The sequence below is a fragment of the Pongo abelii genome, chromosome 1 (genome assembly GCF_028885655.2).
Source record: "Pongo abelii isolate AG06213 chromosome 1, NHGRI_mPonAbe1-v2.0_pri, whole genome shotgun sequence".
Lineage (NCBI taxonomy): Eukaryota > Metazoa > Chordata > Mammalia > Primates > Hominidae > Pongo > Pongo abelii.
The window spans coordinates 7,373,853-7,395,297 of NC_071985.2; the positions used below are offsets into that span (position 1 = coordinate 7,373,853).

The 21,445-nt window shown below is 37.1% G+C and overlaps 1 protein-coding gene across 3 annotated transcripts in view; it reads right to left on the minus strand.

The window, feature by feature from the left end:
- WDR64 (WD repeat domain 64) overlaps nt 1-21,445 on the minus strand; it is a 151,293-nt gene that overhangs the window by 108,764 nt on the left and 21,084 nt on the right. For 2 of the 3 annotated variants that reach the window (XM_054560845.1, XM_054560856.1), the window contains 5 exons: nt 19,550-19,653; nt 15,954-15,983; nt 14,585-14,695; nt 10,477-10,691; nt 6,511-6,645 (listed from right to left, as the gene is read on the minus strand). In XM_054560845.1, the coding sequence (XP_054416820.1) occupies nt 6,511-6,645; nt 10,477-10,691; nt 14,585-14,695; nt 15,954-15,983; nt 19,550-19,653 (595 nt within the window). The remainder of the gene's footprint in view (nt 1-6,510; nt 6,646-10,476; nt 10,692-14,584; nt 14,696-15,953; nt 15,984-19,549; nt 19,654-21,445) is intronic. The other variant, XM_054560850.1, reaches the window with a different exon arrangement.

Genomic DNA, 21,445 nt, shown 5'->3' on the forward strand with positions numbered 1-21,445 from the left:
CAGCTCAAGAGCACCTAAAGGACATCATGCATTTTGTTAGGGGGACAGGCTACTCACCATTTTTCCTAGTACTACTTTTAGTTGTTCTCTAAATGTAAAGGTGGGGAAGGAGACCAAGTTCTGTAGCTAACAATCAATCTCATTTCGACTCACCCATTTTTTAGATTAAAAAGCTGAAATTCAGAAAAATTTATTAGGGTTTTGAAAATAAATTTTTAAGAATGGAATTAAATCACCAGAGAAGGGTTGTAGGTTTTAACCAATTGTGTTTTAGATAGGTTTATGCTCTTCCTTAAAGCTAAATCTGAATAATATGACTGTTGTTGTTGCAACAAGTCAGATTCTTGTTTGTAGCTCAGCACATTTTTAAAATAGATTTTATTTTTCAGAACAGTTTTAGATTCACAGCAGAACTGAGGGGAAGGCACAGAGATTTCCCATATACTCCCTGTCCCCACACATGCACAGTCTTTCCCGAAATCAAAATCCCACACGACAGTGGTATATTGGTTATAATAATGGACACATTATTATAAACCAAAGTCCATAGTTTACATTAGGGTTCACAATTGGTGTTGTACACTCCATAGGTTTTGATACATGTGTAATGACATTATCCCCCATTACAGTATCATACAAAGTAGTTTCAGTGCCATAAAATTCTCTATGCGCCCTCCCTCCCCTCAAAGCCCTGGAAACCACTGATCTTTTTACTGTCTCCACAGTTTTACATTTTCCAGAATGTCATATAATCGGAATCATACAGTACGTAGCCTTTTCAGTTTGGCTTCTTTAACTTAGTAATATGCATTTAAGGGTCCTCCATGTCTTTTTATGTCTTGATAACTCATTTCCTTTTAGCACTGACTAATATTCCATCATCTGGATTACCAGAGTCTGTGTATCCATTCAGCTACTGAAGATTTCTTTGTTGCCTCCAAGTTTTGGCAATAATGAATAAAGCTGCTATGAACATCCATGTACAGATTTTTGTGTGAATATAAGTTTTCAACTTCTTTGGGTAAATACCACGTAGTATGACTGCTGGATCATGTAGTAAGGGTATGTTTCATTTTCTTAAGAAAGTGTCGAGCGGAATTCTAAAGTCGCTGCACCATTTTGCATTCCCATCAGCAATGAATGAGAGTCCCTTTTGCTCCACACCCCACCAGCATTCGGTGGTGTTAGTGTTCTGCATTTTGACAACTCTAATATGTATGTACTGGTATCTTATTTTAATTTACATTTCCTTCATGACTTAAAGTGTTTAGCATCCTTCCTTATGCTTCTTTCCCATCTGTATATCTTAGTATTTATTCAGATCTTTTGTCCATTTTTCAATTGGGTTGTTTGTTTACTTATTATAAAGTTGAAATAATTTTTTATATATTTTGGATAACATTCCTTTATCAGATATGTCTTTTGCAAATACTTTCTTCCAGTCTGTATCTTGTCTTCTCATTCTCTTGGCAGTGTCTTTTGCAGAACAGAAGGTTTCAATTTTAATGAAGTACAGCTTATCAATTATTTCTTTGTTCCAGAACTATTTGTTAAAAAGAATATCTTGCTCCATTGTATTCCCTTTGCTCCTTTGTCAAAAATGTGTTGACTATATTTATGTGGGTCTATTTCTGCTTTGTTGATCTATTTTTTCCACTGTTTTACAATACTGCACTGTCTTTATTACTATAGCTTTATGTCTTGACTTGTCAGTCCTATGATATTTTTCTTCCTCTTCATTATTGTGTTGAATACTCAAGACCTTTTGCTTTTCCATATAAATGTTAAAATGAACTTGTCAAGATTCACAAAATAACTTGCTGAATTTTGGATGAGATAGCATTGACTCTACATATCAAGTTGGGAAAAACTGGTATCTTGGCAATATTGAGTCTTCCTATTCATGAACATGGAATATCTCTTCATTTAATTCCTTGATTTCTTTAATTGGAGTTTTGTGGTTGTCCTCATTTGGATCTTGCATATTTTGTTAGACTTATACCTAAGTATTTCATTTCCAAATGCTAATGTAGATGGCATTGTGATTCTGTTTTGTTTTGTTCTTTTTTTTTTTTTTTTTTTTTTGAGAAGGAGTCTTGCTCTGTTGCCCAGGCTGGAATGCAATGGTGCGATCTCAGCCCACGGCAACCTCCGCCTCCTGGGTTCAAGCAATTCTCCTGCCTCAGCCTCCCAAGTAGCTGGGATTACAGGCACCTGCCATCATGCCTGGCTAATTTCTGTATTTTTGTAGAGACGGGGTTTCACCATGTTGGCCAGGCTGGTCTTGAACTCCTGTCCACAGGTGATCTGCCCGCCTTGGCCCCCCCAAAGTGCTGGGATTACAAGCATGAGCCACTGTGCCCAGCCTATGTTTTTAATTTAAAATGCCACTTGTTAATTGTTAGGATATAGGAAAGTTATTGACTTGTATACAATAACCTTGTATTGCACAAACATGCTATACCTGATCTTAGTGGGAAAACTGTTTGTCCAGTTCTATAGATGATGTTAATTGGAGGTTTTTTGTAGATGTTTTTTACAAGTTTATGATGTTCCCTCTATTCCTACTTTGCTAAGTGTTTTTATAGTAACTCCTGTTTTCTTTTGATAAGTGTTAGCATGGTATATCTTACCCTATCCCTATACTTTTAATCTATATGTGCCATTATATTTAAAGTGAGTTTCTTATAGACAACATAGAGTTAGGTCTTGTTTTGTGATCACTCTGACAATCTCTGTCTCTTAACTAGTGTATTTAGACCATTGACTTTTAAAGTAATTATTGACATAGTTGGATTAATATCTACTATATTTGTTACTGTTTTCTATTAATTGCTCCTTTTCTTTGTTTCTGTTTTTGTCTTTTACTCTTTTTCTGCCTTTTGTGTTTTAAAGTAAACACTTTACATGATTTCTTCTTCTCTATTTTCTTAGAATAAAAGTTACACATTTTTTAAAAAACAATTTTTTGTGGTTGACCTATCATTTGCAATATACATTTACAACTAATCCACGTCCACTTTCAAGCAACACTGTGCTACACAGGCAGTACAAGTATATTAAAATAAACAAAAATCCTAATTCCTTCCATTATTTGTATTATTGCTGTTATTTATTTTGCTTACACATAGCAAATATACCATATATACATGTATATATGTTTATATGTGTGTATATTGTGTATATAATTGAATACATTGCTGTCATTATTATTTGAACAAATTATCTGTTAGAAAAGTTAAGAATAACAAAAATAACAATTTTTATTTTACCTTTACTTTTTCTTCCTCTGATGCTGTTCTTTTCTTTATATAGATGCAAGTTTCTGACTTACGGCTTTTCTTTCTCTCTGAAGAACTTCTTTTACCCTTTCTTGAAAGGCAGGTCTACTGATAGCATATTTCCTCAATTTCTGTTTGTCTGAGAAAGTTTTATTTCTCCTTCACTTTTAAAGGGTAATTTCACAGTGTACAGGATTCTAGGCTGGTAGGTCTTCTAACACTTTAAATATTTCACTCAACTGTTCTTACTTATGATTTCTGAGGAAAAATCACAAGTAATTCTTGTCTTTGCTTTTCTACAGATAAGTTGTTTTTTTCCCCTGTGGCTCATTTCAAGTTTTTTTTTTTTTTTTTTTTTTTTTTTTTTTTTTTAGACAGAGTCTCCCTCTGTCGCCCAGGCTGGAGTGCAGTGGTGCGATCTCCACTCACTACAACCTCCGCCTCCCAGGTTTAAGCGATTCTCCTGCCTCAGCCTCCTGAGTAGCTGGGATTACAGGCGTGCGCCATCATGCCTGGCTAATTTTTGTTATTTTTAGTAGAGACGGGGTTTTACCATGTTGGTCAGGCTGATCTCTAACTCCTGACCTTGTGATGCACCCGCCTTGGCCTCCCAAAGTCCTGGGATTACAGGTGTGAGCCACTGCACCCAGCCAGTTTTTTTCTTTATGTTTACTTTTCTGCTGTTTGAACATGATATGACTAGTTATAGTTATTTTTTGGCATTTATCCTTCTTGGTGTTTTCTGATATTACTGGATCTGGGATTTGGTGTCTCATTTTAATTTGTGGACATTCTTAGTCATTACTTCAAATATTCCTTTTCTTCCTTTCTCTCTTTCTTCTTCTGGTGTTCTCATCACACATATGTTACACCTTTCACAGTTGCCCACAGTTTTTGGATATCCTATTTTTTTTTTCAGTTTTTTTCCTCTTTGCTTTCTGTTTTTGAATCTTCTATAAATTCTTTTCTCAGCTATGTCCAGTATACTAATGAGCCCATCAAAGGCATTACTCATTTCTGTCAGTGTTTTCGATCTTTAGAATTTTTTATTCTTAGAATTTTCATCTCTCTGTTTACAATGCCCGTCTGTTCTTGTCTGCTGCCTGCTTTATACGAGCCCTTAGCCTGTTAATTATAATTGTTTTATATTCCCATTCTGATAATTCCAACCTCCTTGCCATGTCTGAATCTGATTCTGATGCTTGCTCTATCTCTTGCAGTTTTAGTTTTTGCCTCATTAATTTTGATGCTCTGTTGTTAGGTGCATACGCATTAAGGATTGTCAGGGCGTCTTTAAGAATTGACCCCTTTATCATTGTGTAATGCCCTTCTTTATCCCTGATAATTTTCCTTGCACTGATATCTGTTCTATATAAAACTAGCATAGCTTCTTCTGCTTTCTTTTGATAAGTTTTAGCATAGTATATCTTTCTGCATCATTTTATTTTTAGCCTATATGTGTCTTTATATTTAAAGTGTGTTTCTCATAGACAACATATAGTTGGGTCTTGTTTTTTGATCACTCTGACAATCTGTTTTCTGCCTTTTAGTATGCCTTGTAATTTTTTTCTTGATAGCTGGACATGATTTACTGGGTAAAGGGAACTGCTATAAATAGGCCATTAGTAACATGTTAGTAAGCTGTGGGGGAAGGTGAATCCTGCGAGTAAGTCTCGTTCTTTTGATGAGCCTGTGTGTCTGGATTGCGAATTTCACAAGTGCTTCTCAGTCTTCCTCACCCTCCCTCTTAGGTGCGACCAGAGGTTAGAGTGGATATTTTCCTTCCCTCTGTGAGTTATTCCCTGACAAAGTTCCAATAGCTTAGACTCTGATAACATAGTTTCTCTTGAGGGCAGGCCTTGGAAAGAACAACGTGTTCTGGCACATTTCAAAATGGTGCCTTTTCCTTCCCCTCCGCCAGAAGCAAGAGAGAATTTTTCACTGATACTCACTTTAAGAATCTGTTGAACTCCTGGAAGTAAAACTCACAAAAGCATAGGGGCCCCTATGACTGGGCACCCCTGGAATTTTTAACTCTAAAATTGTCCATGCTGAGCACTTGTCCATTACAATGTAGGTTTTTCTGCCCTATACTGGTTATTCAGGGGGTTCCTGCCTGTGAATTTCTGCTCCAGTAAGTTGTGATTCTCAGTGTTTGCCTCTCTATCTCTCCAATGTGGGGGCAACAAAACTGCCTTGTGACCTTACTTCTCTGATGGATCTAAGAAAAATTATTTATTTTTTAGTTTGTTACATTTTTACTTGTTAGGATGGAATGGCAACTTCCAAGCTCTTTACATGCCAGACTGGAAGGCAGCCAGGAGTCTCAATGAGCTTTTCTGAGACATCTTTATTAGGGTATGTAATACCCCAATAGGTACCATAACATTTTCCTGTCATAAAATTCACTCACTGTAGGGGTACAACTCAATAATTTTTAGTAAATTTAGAGAATTGTGTAACAATCAACAGTCGCCACAATAAGTTTAGAACATTTTCATCACCCCAGAAAGTCCCCTTGTGCCCATTTGGGATCCCTGCTTCTACCACCAGTCCTAGGCAACCACTGATGTACTTTCTGTCTCTATAAATGTGCCCTTTTTTTGATATTATGTATAAATGGAATCATACAATATGCAGTCTTTTTGTCTGGCGTCTGTTATTCAGCTTAATGTTTTTGATATTCATCCATGTTGTAGCATACATCTCAATGCAATTTTAAAACCCCAAATTAAGATACAGTAACGGTTTTCTAGTTATTAATACATATTTAACCAGATTGAAAATAAGACAATATTCAAATGAACCTTTCTATGAGGATGCCAACTTGTATATTACACATGAAACATGATGACTGGTCTACAGATCATACTCACAAGCTCTTGGTTAGCCAACTGACCTGTAAGAATGATTTTAAAATTATAAAGTTTTACCAACAGAACTATATTTTGAAATATGTTATAGATGCACTCATATTGATTAATTTCAGTAGATGATAGAAATAAACAACAAATGAGCACAGTTGATGTTAGGACACATCGTGTTCAAATTTGCATAAGTGGCTTCAATTTCTTCCTAAGAAATCTAATTAACCTTCCCAAACAAATGGAATAGTTAACGTCTGATTTTTCTGAAAGCCAGTTTGAAAGTTTCAAAGCTGTCATGGTTTTATCATTGTAAAAAGTTTGAAATTCACAGACTGTTCATGTATATAAATTACTGTACTTACAAATTATCCTCGAGTCTTTTCAAGGATTCCAAAACTAATGAGTGATTACTGTCTAAGGAGCAGGATCCAAAACAATTTAGGGCTGAAATATATCTAATTTTCATAACCCAGTCATTATGTAGCTTCCTTTTAACACTGGGGATTAAGAAAAGGCAGGGGAGATTTATGTTAGACACACAAATGTATAATGTAAGTTTCTATTCAGCAATTTATTTTGACTGTAACTAAATTGTGCTAAACCCAAATGTAGAATACAGCCCAATGCATTATAACACCTTTTTTTTTTTTTAGATGGAGTCTTGCTCTCTTGCCTAGGCTGGAGTGTGCAGTGGTGCAATCTCGGCTCACTGCAACCTCTGCCTCCTGGGTTCAAGCAATTCTCTTGCCTCAGCCTCCCAAGTAACTGGAATTACAGGTGTGCACCTCCATGCCCGGCTAATTTTGTATTTTTAGTAGAGACGGGTTTCATAATGTTGGCTAGGCTGGTCTCGAACTCCTGACCTCAGGTGATCTGCCTGCCTCAGCCTCCCAAAGTACTGGGATTACAGGCATGAGCCATTGCACCTGGCCCACTTTTAACTGTTTATTTATAATCAAGCATACTTAAAATGGAAAAGTAACTTTAAAAGACCCACAAAAATTTGAGCTGTGAATTCAGAATTAAAAGAATAATCTAGAAGAATCCCAATTCAATAATGGCACTATTAATTTTATTTTACTAGAAAATTTCTAATGATCCCAATGGAGCAGTATGCTTCATATTCTTTTATATCTTATTTGAATCAATTCATTTGAAAATATATTTATATTTTCCATTAATACTTTTCAAACTGAAGTACTGGGTAATGTAAAATCTCAGATCACTGGTGAAGCTGAGTGGGGGATAGTGATAACATTCCTTGTCAGAGTGTTGGCCATCAGTTCACAAAACATTTGAATGTGGGGCTTAAGGTTACAGACAAAACCTCTGCCTCAAAAGTCTTGTCTTCGTGGTGTTATATTTACCAGTATTTAATGGCTTCTTTGTCTCCTCATTCACATCTATTGAACACCTACTGCATCCCAGGTACTAAGGACACAAGGATGATTAAGGTAAAAATTCTTGTCACCAAGTTGCTTAAATTCTAGTTGAGGAATAGAAATGCTTACAGCTCAAGGCGTGAAAGTTCTACAATATGACATTAAACAGAGTGGAGAGGAAGCTTTCTATTCTCATGCCAGATATGTGTGAACTCTGGATGCTGGCTACTTCTTTCTTTAATTTGTATAATGGTTTGCATATCAGTGTTTACTACCCCCATATCCACCCATTCAACAAGAATGAATTCTATGGATGTCAGCTTCAGGAAAACTCGTATGATAGCTCCAGAATTTAATTATCTCTTTGGCCTTAATACTTTTCATTCTGGTGAGGTTTGAAGATCTCTTGGTGTAAGAAAATGCCGCAACACTCAGCTTATATATACACCGCAGTCTTGAATGATTTAAATCATCTGCATGATTAAATCATCTACATGAATATAATAACCACAAGAACTAATGTGAATTAGCATTCATTTAACTGTACCCAGATTCCTTAACTTCCTCAGATTTCTAAATCTCATTTTTAACATATCTATCTGATGAAAACAGGGATTGGGATTGAAAAATGAGCCATGGAATTTTCTGACAGGTGGCACACACATTAATAAAAAGCAGATTCATGTCTCAGCATCTATTCTAAGAGCCTAGCATAACTAGAATGAAATGCTTAATAGTATATAGAGCAGCACATCACAGATTGGGGAAGTCCTCCATCAGGTCTAATTCTTTGTTGGGACTAAGTAATACTGCTTATATGTGAAGGATTGAAAATGAAGCCAGTTAATTTTATTTTATCATTCTTAGGGTTCCAGCAATGGGACTAGTCTTAATTCCATGTAGTATCAGTTGTAATGAGCTTTTAATTGCATATTCTAACTCTGGGATAAAGTATTTGTTACATAATAACAAAGTATAATCCATTTTTTAATGTCTTTATAAGGAAAAAATGTTCACTGTACAAAATTTAGAAAGCAAATAAAATTTTAAAAATCACCTCTTTGAAGTCCTATAGAAATCATTTATTAAAGTTTTGGATACTTATACTCAATATTTTTCTAAGTAGAAATACACACACATATATACATTTATAAGACTGGATTCATATATACATAAAAAATTAATTAAATTAAAATTTTTTATCCCCCAAATTCATATGTTGAAAGATAAATAATTTTTACTTGACATTATGTCATAAACACTTTTCATGCTATTAAACATTTTTCAAAACAATTAAATGGGTGCATGACATATGGTTATACTATGATTTACTGAACATCCTTGAAATCTGAATGTATTTTAGGTGTTGGACAAAAAATGTATTTTATATATAAATATATTATATATAATTTAAGTTTATATTATATATTTATATATCTGATTTATGTAAATGATTAATATCTAAATTAATCATTCCCCTTTTGTTGGACACTAGATAATTTACCATCAGAAATAATGCTGTGGGCTGGGCGTGGTGGCTCAAGCCTGTAATCCCAGCACTTTGGGAGGCTGAGGCGGGCGGATCACGAAGTCAGGAGTTTGAGACCAGCCTGACCAACATGGTGAAACCCCGTTGCTACTAAAAATACAAAAATTAGCCTGGCATAGTGGCACGTGCCTGTAATCTCAGCTACTCAGGAGGCTGAGGCAGGAGAATCGCTTGAACCCGGGAGGCGGAGGTTGCAGTGAGCTGAGACTGTGCCACTGCACTCCAGCCTGGGCGACAGAGTGAGACTCCGTCAAAAAAGGAAAGAAAGGCAAGGCAAGGCGAAGCTGTGATAACCATACTTATATTTTTGAAGACAGGGATACCAAGTCCCAATGTATTAATGGTTATGAAGGCACTTGACGCAGCTTCCGAAATTCTTTCCAGAAAGGTGGGTCCAACTCATACTTTTGCCACCAACTAGTGTGAGAATTCCCAGCTCACAGCGTCTTCCCCATTTTTAATCATTTCTGATTTTATAAGTGAAAAATTGTATCTGATTTTAACTTGTACTTCTTTGATAAATAAGGAAGACCATTTAATATAAAATTTAGGTTTTTCAGCTAATAAAAGTAATACATACCTTTCTCAAAAACTTTAAAGACATTGCAATTATAAGGAAGACAATAATTATCAGTTGGGGGTAACTATTGTTAGCATTTTTTTCTGATGATCACCTTGAAATGTTTATTGACCCTTTGTACTGTGTGCACATGTTTGTGAATCACATGTCCATGACCTTTGCTTATTTTCCTCTTGGAGGATTATATCTTTTAATTGAACTCTAAGATCTTTTAAAAATATCAACCCATTGTCTGTCATATTTGTCACAAATATTAATTCCAGTTTGCTTTTAAAATACTATCTTTGTAACTTACCTGCACGTTGCGCACATGTACCATAGAGCCTAAAGTATAATAATAATAATAATAATAATAATAATACTATCTTTTGATGTCCAGAGGTTTTATTTTGTATATAGTCAAATCTATCAAACTTTTTCTTTGAATTCTATATCCATTGCTTTTATATTTAGAATTTTTCCTATGTTCAAGTGTTAGTAACTAGTCACATGTATCTTTTATAGTTTTTTTCACGATTTAATTTTTTCATTTAACTTTTCAATCTACTCAACTACCTGTAAGTTTTAGTTGTCAATAGCACTTAAATTAGGAGCTATTATACTGACAGTTTCTTGAGGCCAGAAGCATTTCACTGTGTGTGTGTGTGTGTGTGTGTGTATACATGAACAATGACTATAATTGTTTATATTACTTTAATTTTGCCTTAATTTCTTATTTTCTATAATTTAAATCTCATTTTTCACTTTGTACCATAAAGCTTACTTGCAAAAGACTATAATTATTAAAAGAATTAAATTAACCATATGATACTCTTACCTTTTAAAGTTCTTTGAGTCTAAGACCTGATTTTGTAATTTTCTTTTGGATTTTGCCTGCTTTATTCCAAAGTCATCACTGTTGACTGTGAATCTGTTCACAAAACCCCCATCATCCCCCAAGAGGATGTCATCTCGGCAGAGATGGTCAGGCAAAGGCACCACACACACACACAGGACGCAATGATCCATTGGCTTTATGACAAAATAATTTTCCTAGAAACAGAAAAATGACTTTAATGAATTGTCACTTTGCTCTATTCAATAAATATTTCCCTTATTATTTGACAAAAATTTCACTTTCCGCTGTTTCTTATTGTAGATACACCTATCATATAAGATAATTTGAGAAAAAAACCAGTTAACCAAATAAAAGTTATAGAACACTCGCTGTGAGCCCAACATTGTTATTTTGGGTGTTTGGTGGAGAAAGGAGTAGAGTGCCTACCCTGGGCCAATAAGTAATGAGATTTTTCTGATGTGTGACTATAAATGGCCCTTTTTTGGATTTATAAGAAAATATTAAAGTAAACATAACAAGGTTCAGGTGTTACCAGACTATTGACATAAAACTGGGTGGCAAACAGGAAAATCAAATATCAAAGTCCCAAGGAGTCACCAGAAGAAAAATTATCCTACCATCCAAGTTTATTCAGAAATATTTAGCATTTGTCAAGCTTATTTTGTACTATTGAATGGGGCCACTAAGCTATACAGCTATTGCTCTTACAGGATTCAGTCTCTATAAATTTGGTCAGTCAACAAACATTTATCTACATATTTCCTTCCATGTGCCAAGAACGATTGCAGCACGACTGTGCAATGATGAACAAGACAGTTTCTGACTTTGTAGAGCTACCATTCTGGTAGAAGTGCATTTAAGGAAATAAATTATAGTGCTCTGATACACAGTAACTGAAAAGGCCACATCAGGTCCCGTAGCCAGAGAAAGTGACATTTGATCTGGGACCTGAATTGATTGAGAGGAAGATTAAGAGGAGGTTGAGAGGAAGGAGTCTAGCAGGAGAGTGAAATCATTCTTCACTGAACTAGAAAAAAAAATCCTAAAATTCTTATGGAGCCAAAAAAGAGACTGCATAGCCAAAGCAAGACTAAGCAAAAAGAACAAATCTGGAGGCATCATACTGTCTGATTTCAAACTATACTATAAGGCCATAGTCACCAAAATAGCATGGTACTGATATAAAAATAGGCACATAGACCAATGGAACAGAATAGAGAACAAATCCAAATACTTACAGCCAACTTATCTTCAACAATGCAAACAAAAACATTAAGTGGGAAAAGGACACCCTATTCAACAAATGGTGCTGGGATCATTGGCTAGCCACATGTAGGAGAATGAAACTGGATCCTCATCCCTCACCTTATACAAAAATCAACTCAAGATGGATCAAAGACTTAAATCTAAGACCTGAAACTACAAAAATTCTAGAAGATAACATTGGAAAAACCTTTCTAGACATTGGCTTAGGCAAGGATTTCATGACCAAGAATCCAAGAGCAAATGCAATAAAAAGAAAGATAAATAGCTGGGACTTAATTAAGCTAAAGAGCTTTTGCATGGCAAAAAGAAGCCAGCAGAGTAGACAGACAACCCACAGAGTGGGAGAAAATCTTCACAATCTACATCTGACAAAGGACTAATATCCAGAATCTACAAGAAACTCAAACAAATTAGCAAGAAAAAAAACAAACAATCTCATCAAAAAGTGGGCTAAGGACATGAATAGACAGTTCTCAAAAGAAGATATACAAATGGCCAACAAAAATATGGAAAAAAATGCTCAGCATCATTAATGATCAGGAAAATGCAAATCAAAACCACAATATGATACCATCTTACTCCTGAAAGAATGGCCATAATCAAAAACTCAAAAAATAATAGACGTTGGTGTGGATGCAGCGAAAAGGGAACACTTCTACACTGCTGGTGGGAATGTAAACTAGTACAACCACTGTGGAAAACAGTATGGAGATTCCTTAAAGAACTAAAAGTAGAACTACCATTTGATCCAGCAATCCCACTACTGGATATCTACCCAGAGGAAAAGAAGTCCTTATATGTAAAAGCTACTTGCTCACTCATGTTTATAGCAGCACAATTTGCAATTGCAAAAATGTGAAACCAACCCAAATGCCCATCAATCAACAAGTGGATAAAGAAACTGTGGTATATATATACAATGGAATACTACTTAGCCATAAAAAGGGATGAATTAATGGCATTCACAGCAACCTGGATGGGATTGGAGACTATTATTGTAAATGAAGTAACTCAGGAATGGAAAACCAAACATCACATATTCTCACTCATAAGAGGGAGATAAGCTTTGAGGATGCAAAGGCATAAAAATGACACAATGGACTTTGGGGACTCTGGGGAAAAGGGTGGGAAGGGGGTAAGGGATAAATGGCTACAAATTGGGTTCAGTACATACTGCTTGGGAGATGGGTGCACCAAAATCTCACAAATCGCCACTAAAGAGCTTACTCATGTAACCAAATACCATCTTTTCCCCCCAAACCTATGGAAATAAAAAAATTTAAACAATTTTTAAAGAGAGAGAGAGAGAGAGAAGAGGCTGTAGAGCCTTGTCCTGACCAAGACAGGAGGGGAGGGGGTGTCAAATGCAAGGATATTTTGCCTTCAGAGAGAGGACGAAAGTAAGGATGTGGTTGCCAGTTAAATCTGTAGGTGACAGCACTGGAATTTGAAAGAGGACAAGTCTGATAGTAGACTCAGTTTTTGCAGGAAAATAGAGTGCAAGTCCATCTACTAGAGGGAGAAGCCTGAGAAGAATACTGAAATTGTGGATTACTTACAAGAAATGGGCCAGAGAGCTGGTTAGGGCCAGAAAGAGATTGATGGAAGCCACTGAGAGCCCAGCTGAGTCTGCAGACCCCAAGTTCGTAATTGTGCCATATAGCATTGTTTGTTTTTTTTCAGCAGTGCTTAGCCTCTGTGAAGGAGCAGAGAAGGGCTAGGACATCTCTCCAGGTTGAAGGACAAAGATTGAAGAGAATGAAGGGTGAGGCTGACCAGCTCAGATGATACCCCCAGAGGGTGTAGGCAAGAAGGGAAGAAGAGAAGAGTTGAGGGGGAGTGAAGACTGGAACATGATGTTTTCAAGGAACTAAAGGCTTCTATGGGATTGAAAAGCAAGAGTGAAAACAGAACAGTGTTAGGAGAAGAGGTTATGATCAAAGTTCAGGATCTTGGAGTTTAGGGGTTTGGAAATTAATAAACCTGGTCTATAACACAGCACATAATAAAGTACGTTGACCAACAAGCTGCTGTCTTTAAAATTATTCTGGCATCACTAGTTGGTTACAACATTATGAACAAACAGCAAAGGAAGGTTAGTTTTTTACCAAGGCTAGGAACAAGCAAGGCATGAAGGAAGGTTAATTTATTTCTTAATCCTCCATGTCCTTAGAAGTCAGTCTGCTTCCTGAAGACATTTTTAAATAACCTCGGTGCTCAGTGATCTCACCCTCCCTGAGTCCCCGTTGCACCATATAATTTGCTGTATCATCGTATTATATATTATATTTATTCATGAGGAACTTCAAGACTGAGTTTTGTTTGAGTGCCGAGAACATAATCCTTACTTCTAAATGTCTGCAAATGCTCAATAAATACTATAGATTGGTTAAGCGGTAACATCTCAGCCACTGAAGGGCTGCCTCATTAGATGTTTTTGCCAGACTTAGACATTTGATTTTAGTAATTTTCTTACCTAATGAAGCTGGACTCGGGAGAAAAGATTTCAACTTGATAACTTGAGTATACCCAAAGAAAGATAATACTTGGATTCAGAGAAGGGCATAAAAGAAGAAAGGAATTACCCCCTCTCTCAAAAACAACCCAACCCCCACTGAACAAAATATACACTAAATGAAAAGAATGGTCCCTTTTAATTAGAGAGTATACATGCTGAACTTGATCTAAGAGATTACTTACTTAAATCCTCTCATTTTATAGATGAAGAAACTGATGTTCAATAGAGAAAGTGGATTGCTCATATCGTACCACTACTGAAAAGACAATCTCATTTCTTTGAGTATTTCTCTTGGCACAATACCTGGCTGCTCCCTTGAGCTTTATAATCCCAGACAATAATGGTCCTTTCGGTTGTGGCTACGATTCGTTTCAGCTGCAAGAGGTAATCACACCCTGTAATCCAGGAGGTGTCCTGATAGAAAAGCAGAGAATTGGGGAATATAATGCATTTCCTTCTATGACCTGGTGATGGTCACCAAAGAGCAGGTTAGTCACACTAAAAGCCCCATTTTGCTGCCTTATTACAGAGAAGCCTTGCAGTACATCCTGTCTGAGTGTCTGGGATACAGGCTCCCATCTTTTCCCCTTTCACCCTTACCCTGAGTTTCTCAGTACTAGCAGCTGGAGAACGATTGTTAGTGATAGGATTGCTCCCTGGAAGCACACAGCAGTTTTGGAGCATCTTTGTGCACTATTCACTGCTGTGAGACTGCTTCTTCACATGGGCAGTAGGAGACTAGATTTAGGGCACTGATTAAGCGAGCTCTCGAGCCCTGTCCCCATGATAGAAAACAAAGACCTTAGTAATTACCTGGTCCATGATAAGTGGAGCCCAAGGAGAATTTCTTGTGTCCTACCTAAAGACACCATGCTGGCATGGCTAGGATGTGTAATATCAACAACACACTCCTGAACAGAAACAGAAGCTTCCATTTATGACTGCTGCATGCATTTCAGGCATGGCCTCTAACTTTCTGTAAAACCTGTTAGAAATTCCAGTGTTGGCTTTTTTTTTTTTTTTTTTTTCAGTTTAAGAAATGGAGGTTCAGAAGTTTACAGAGAATCCAGACTCTTTTGCCAGGCAGCATGGCACCCTCCTTTGTAGTTCAGAGTATTCAGTGCATGCAAGCAATGAAAAAGTCCAGCATTCTCCCAGCTCTCATAAATCCGTAATGAGATTCTGCAAGCCAGTCACTGTAGCTTTACAACATCTGCTGCAATTACTATTCCGATTAATGATGAGGATTAAATAAATCACAAAATTGTACTCAAACTTTTAATGTTATTTTCAACTTTAAAATAAAAATATTTTCTAATTATTTCCATGGGCTAGTCCCTTGTTCTTGCAACTTGGGTTGTGTCCATTCTTTGCATTCTCCAATAGCAGATGCTCAGAAAAACTCAGAAGCTTTTAAATTGACGCTTCCAAGGAGTAACCAGTTTCCAAGACATTCTCTGCAGTCAGTTTAGCTCCAGAAAGCAAGACCTGGGTCCTCTTTGCTGTTGCTCAAGGCTTAGTTTTGATCCTAGTCAGTAAACATAAATTTATAATATATGAAACATATACCCAGAGCCTATTCAGTACTTCATTGAGATTTTAATGAATTGTGAAGGAGCCATCATCATAGCCCTAACTTTGACTTAATTAGAAATTTTTAAAGTGTACTTACTGTAACATTGGTGCTGGTCTGAACTCTCATCTATGAACAAAGGAAAAGAATAATGAAACCTAGTTGGCACTACCATTAAAGATGAGAATGCTGACTCTAAAACAACACAGTATCTTCTTGGTTTAATCTCAGTTGTCATTCTACCTTCTGTAAGTCTCCTCCCTGTTTCTCCTTCTGAAACATCTAGCTCTGGAATAATGCACACTGTTTGCTGTGAGCAAGGCTTATACCTCTGTAGCTCATTGTTAAACCTGGTGACTGTGCTGTTAACACTTCACTAATCATTGTCTTCCTTCTTTATGCAAACTACATCACATTTTTTTTAGTTGTTTGGAGCAACATTTGATGCCCAAAAAATAGGAATGCAAAATAATCTAACAGCAATGGCAAGAGTAGTTACATGAATGCTAAATAGATCAATATTTAATAGAGTGATGGAGAAAAACTACCATTGTTTCGTTTAAAGTTATCTCTCCAAGTTGAGACTTCAAAGAACATTTTATCCAGTGGGCCTCCTCTTTTATTCAGTAAGCACCTATTGAGTGAATATCATGCATTGGGTACTATACCAGTTAAGAACCACAGATTTATCCCATGCAGAGAGCTAGTGTATATATGAGCAGCCTTTCATACTCTTGTGGCATGGAAATTGCTCCCAAGATGAAGGCAAGTAGTTGAAGTATTTCAATGACCTTGTTTCTTTTACATACTCAGATGGCCTTGAGAAGTATCTAGGAAACAGCGGCCCAGAAGAAACGGATTATGTGAAACAGAGAAAGCAGATCAGAGAGATCACTAAAGCTGTTAGTCATGGCTACCCACAGACTGTCTTTCATCTGAAGAGTTCAAAAAGGCTTTTCTAACCCGGGACTGACTTCTAGATGGAAAAAATACATCACTGTAGGAAAACCGGTGAGTAGCCGAACAGACCACCTGTGGTTTCTGCTTCTTTTTCTCTCTATATATCTTTAGTGGAAGTCACCTGTTTAAAGTCCTCTCAGCTTCTTTAAAAGTTTCATAATCCCTATAGATATATTTTGAATTTTTAATTTCTTACTTTGGTAAGATACTAAAAATATACTTTTATTAATAACATTTAATGTTTATCTCACCAAGAAAATCCTGAACTATATTTATTGTATTTCAGATAGAGCCTAAATTATGAATTAATCCAAGATATTTTGAGTTGTTAATGGCTACCTTTTAATAAATTACTCCTGTGAGCTACACTTCCAGCTTAACTTTTTTCACATGATGTGTCATATTTGTAAGGCTGCAACAATCAAAACAATATTTATTCCTGCTGTGTCAAATCTTAAAATAATTAATTTTGGGCCGGGCATGGCTCACTCCCGTAATCCCCGCAATTTGGGAGGCCGTGAGGTGGGAGGTTGGCTTGAGACCACGAGTTCGAGACTAGCCTGGACAACACAGCGAGACCCTGTTTCTACAAAAAAACAAAACCAAAACAAAACCATTAATTTTTTAGCCATTTTTTCTCCAGTTACATTATCTTATAAAAAACATATGTGTTTGCACGTTTGTGAGTATACACGTGCCCATCTGTAAGCTTTTGTGTGTATGTGCGTGTTTGTAAAGCATCTCTGGAAATGTGATAATGCCACCTGACTTATTTCACATCATTCTGAATATTTTAATATGCACACAATTATTTTCCTTCTCCTGTTATTTTCTAGATACCATCTTAGTTCTGTTTTTGAGGTAATAAAGGTAACAACAGAGAAGGGAAATAATGCACCAAGAGAAAAAGATTGAGAAGGTTTTAATATTTAAATGAGGCAAATTCATTTTTGTTTTCACATTATTTGTTTATTATAGCAATTGCCAACATTTACTGAGGAACTCTAATGATGCTAAGCACTTCATGGGTATTAACTCACTTAAACAGCAAGAAAGAAAGTCTATGATTCGGGATGAGGAACCAGGGCATGCAGATATTAAATAACACGCACAGCTGTAAGTGTTAGTGCGAGGCTGGAGCCCAGACTCCATGCCCACACTCTGCATCCCTCACTGCACCACCTCCAGGGCCCACACAGCCCCCTCCTCTGACAGAATCTGGCTGTCTGTGACGTCAACTTCTGAAAGATTTCCTGAGCTGGAGATTACTGAAGAACTGAAAATTATGATAAAATTTTAATCACATAATGATTATTTCAAAGGTATTTTACTTGCATAAAGCTTGTTTCTAGTTGGAAATGAACTAATCATTAGGATTTTTAAAATAATTAACACCAAAGATTCATCTTTTATCTTCATAGCAAAATATTATGTAGGGTATATTGTAACATATTCCATTAAAGTGAAAGTCCAAAACTTACAAATTTAGAAATGACATTGATAATAGCAAAGCCTTACATTCATGTAGGAATTTATTGCTCGTAAAGTGTTTCTACACTCATTCTCTCATTTGACCCTCACTACAATCCTTTCAGGGAGGACAGGTTTTATTGTCCTCATTCCACAGATGTAGAAAAAGAGATGTGAAAGATGTAAGTGGCTCACTAAGCTCCCTACTTAATGACATAATTAGTAAAACAGTAGGGCTAGAATTTGAGCAATTCATTTTTATTTCAAGTCCAAAGTTCCTGATGGGACCTTTTATTAATCACTTGCTTGTCAGTGTTTCTGATTTTAACTGAGATATTGTCCAGGATCATGTTTTAATTGTGTTGATGCCACATGGTTCCATATGACACCCTGAGGAACAATGCCAAATGCAGTCACCAGTTTCAAAGAATTGCCACAGGGCACAGCCATCTCCTCATTACTAAATATTTGGGTTTGTTTTTTGGAATAACTCTAAAATATAATTTATGGTTTCCACTGTACCTGATACATATGCATAATGCAGAGACAAACCAAAAGAGAGAAAAGGAAGGGAGGAGAGAGGAGGGAAGAAGAGAGGAGGGGAGGAGAAGAGAGAGGAAGGGAGGAAGGGAGGGAGGAAGGAAGGAAAGGAGGAAGGAAGGAAGAAGGGAGGGAAGGAGGGAAGAAGGGAGGGAGGGAGGAAGGAAGGAAAGGAGGAAGGAAGGGAGGGAGGAACGGAGGGAGGGAGAAAGGAAGAAGGGAGGGAGGAAGGAAGGAAGGGAGGGAGGGAGGAGGACAGGGAGGGAGGAAGGAAGGATGAAGGGAGGGAGGAAGGGAGGGAGGAAGGGAGGGAGGAAGGAAGGAAGAAGGGAGAAAGGAAGGAAGGCAGGAAGGAAGGGAGGGAGGAAGGAAGGAAGAAGGGAGGGAGGAAGGAAGGAGGAAGGGAGAAAAGGAAGGAGGGAGGGAGGGAAGGAAGGAAGAAAGGAAAGAAAGAAGGGAGGAGAGAGGAAGGAAGGAGGGAGGGAGGGAGGAAGGAAAGAGAAGGAAGGAAGGAATAAAAGGAAGGAAATGAAAGAAGGAAAGAAAGAAAGGAGGAGGGAGGGAGGAAGGAAGGAAAGAAGGAAGGAAGGAAAGAAGGGAGGAAAGAAGGAAGGAGGGAAGGAAGGAAGGAAGGGAGGGAGGGGTGAGAAATCCAAGCTTTTAAATTACCTGGTTATTGTAAAATGAGTCACTCAGTTAAAAAAAGAAAAAGAAAAAGAAATTACCTGGTTATTAAAAACTGTTATTAATCCTTTCTGAGTAGCTGTTATTAGTAAATCCAGGTGAGGTATCTTGACAATGCTCTTAATCACATCTCGTCTTCTACTACCTGTCAACAGCATAATATTCATTTCAACTTTCAGCAGTAAAGGTGCTGAAACTCATTTGTTAGATTCGTTTTTTAAAAAGATGATATGGCCAGGGCACAAGTGGCTCACTCCTGTAATCCCAGAATTTTGAGAGGCTGAGGAAGGTGGATTGCTCAAGTCCAGGAGTTCAAGACCAGCCTGGGCAGCATGACAAAATCCATCTCTACCAAAAATACAAAATTAGCTGAGTGTGATGGGTCATGCCTATAGTCCCAGTTCCTCGGGAGGCTGAGGTGGGAGGATCTCTGGAGCCCAGGAGGTTGAGGTGCAGTGAGTTGTGATTGCACCACTGCACTCCAGCCTGGGTGACAGAGCGAGACCCTGTCTCAAAAAAAAAAAAAAAAAAAAAAAAAGATAAACTGCCAGCTTTTTTGCTAGAAAGCCCCAAGTTACTTAAAAATTAAAGTAGAATAAAACCTAAAACCCAGCAACCATTGTGTTTTAATGATCCTCAGAGATACTAATTTGCATATACAGAGCTTTCTAACTAAATGTGGTACATTAATTCCCAGAGAAAAGGCAAGACACACACCCACCCACCCCCTACACATACACGTGCATGTGCATATTTCACAGAGAACACGTTTTCTAAACATCGTTTGGAATCATTTCTTTTTTGAGATATTTCACATCTTTTAGGACTCCTTTCTTTGAATTCTCACCATTGTGGTTTACGCATGATAAAAGCTTAGTACCATCTCAGGCTTTTCAATATAAAAGAATGAAACTAGGGCTGTCATTAAGACTTAAAAAAAAAGTGCATTTTGAAATAAAAAAAAAGACTAGCTAGACACTTTTATGTTTCTATGGCCATGTACTGAATGATAAAGCCATATATATATAGAATTTCTTCCAGGGCACTTAATTTTTATAATTGCAAACTCTTAGGAAAGAAAGGCAGGTGAACAGGTGTCATACCCTAGTATTACCACCCTCATCCATGTATCTCAACAGAGAAGATATTGCCCCCAAAGGGGTACAAATTAGTTCTTGGAGAGAACACGAATCCATTTTACGCTTTTTGTGCAGAAAGCACAGATATGCATGTAGTATATAATTGGATATACTTAATAATTAATACCTGAGGCATTAAAATGGCATGGAGCGGGATAAGGCAGAGGGGAAGGCAATTAGGAACAAAAAATCTAAAAAGGCTCCTTAGGGGTTAGTAATTTAAAAAAAAAGATGGAGAAACACTGCCCTATTGCAAGTCGCCATCATTCTCTCTGCTTCCACCCCTTCCACACTGCACACTATTTTTTTTAAATTTTATTATTATTATACTTTAAGTTTTAGGGTACATGTGCACAATGTGCAGGTTTGTTACATATGTATACATGTGCCATGTTGGTGTGCTGCACCCATTAACTCGTCATTTAGCATTAGGTTTATCTCCTAATGCTATCCCTCCACCCACCCCACAACAGTCCCCAGTGTGTAATGTTCCCCTTCTTGTGTCCATGTGTTCTCATTGTTCAATTCCCATCTATGAGTGAGAACATTCGGTGTTTGGTTTTTTGTCCTTGCGATAGTTTGCTGAGAATGATGGTTTCCAGCTTCATCCACGTCCCTACAAAGGACATGAACGAGTACAGACTATTTTAAATGCAGAAGCTGGAAAAGAATATAAAGGATAACTCAGGTTACTCCTCTCCTCTATCCACAGCCCCCTTGTAGCTTTCTGCCTCATTCAGAAGTCTTCAGCATGTCATGCAAGTCCCAATACATCTGTCCCCACTCCCACTGTTGCCT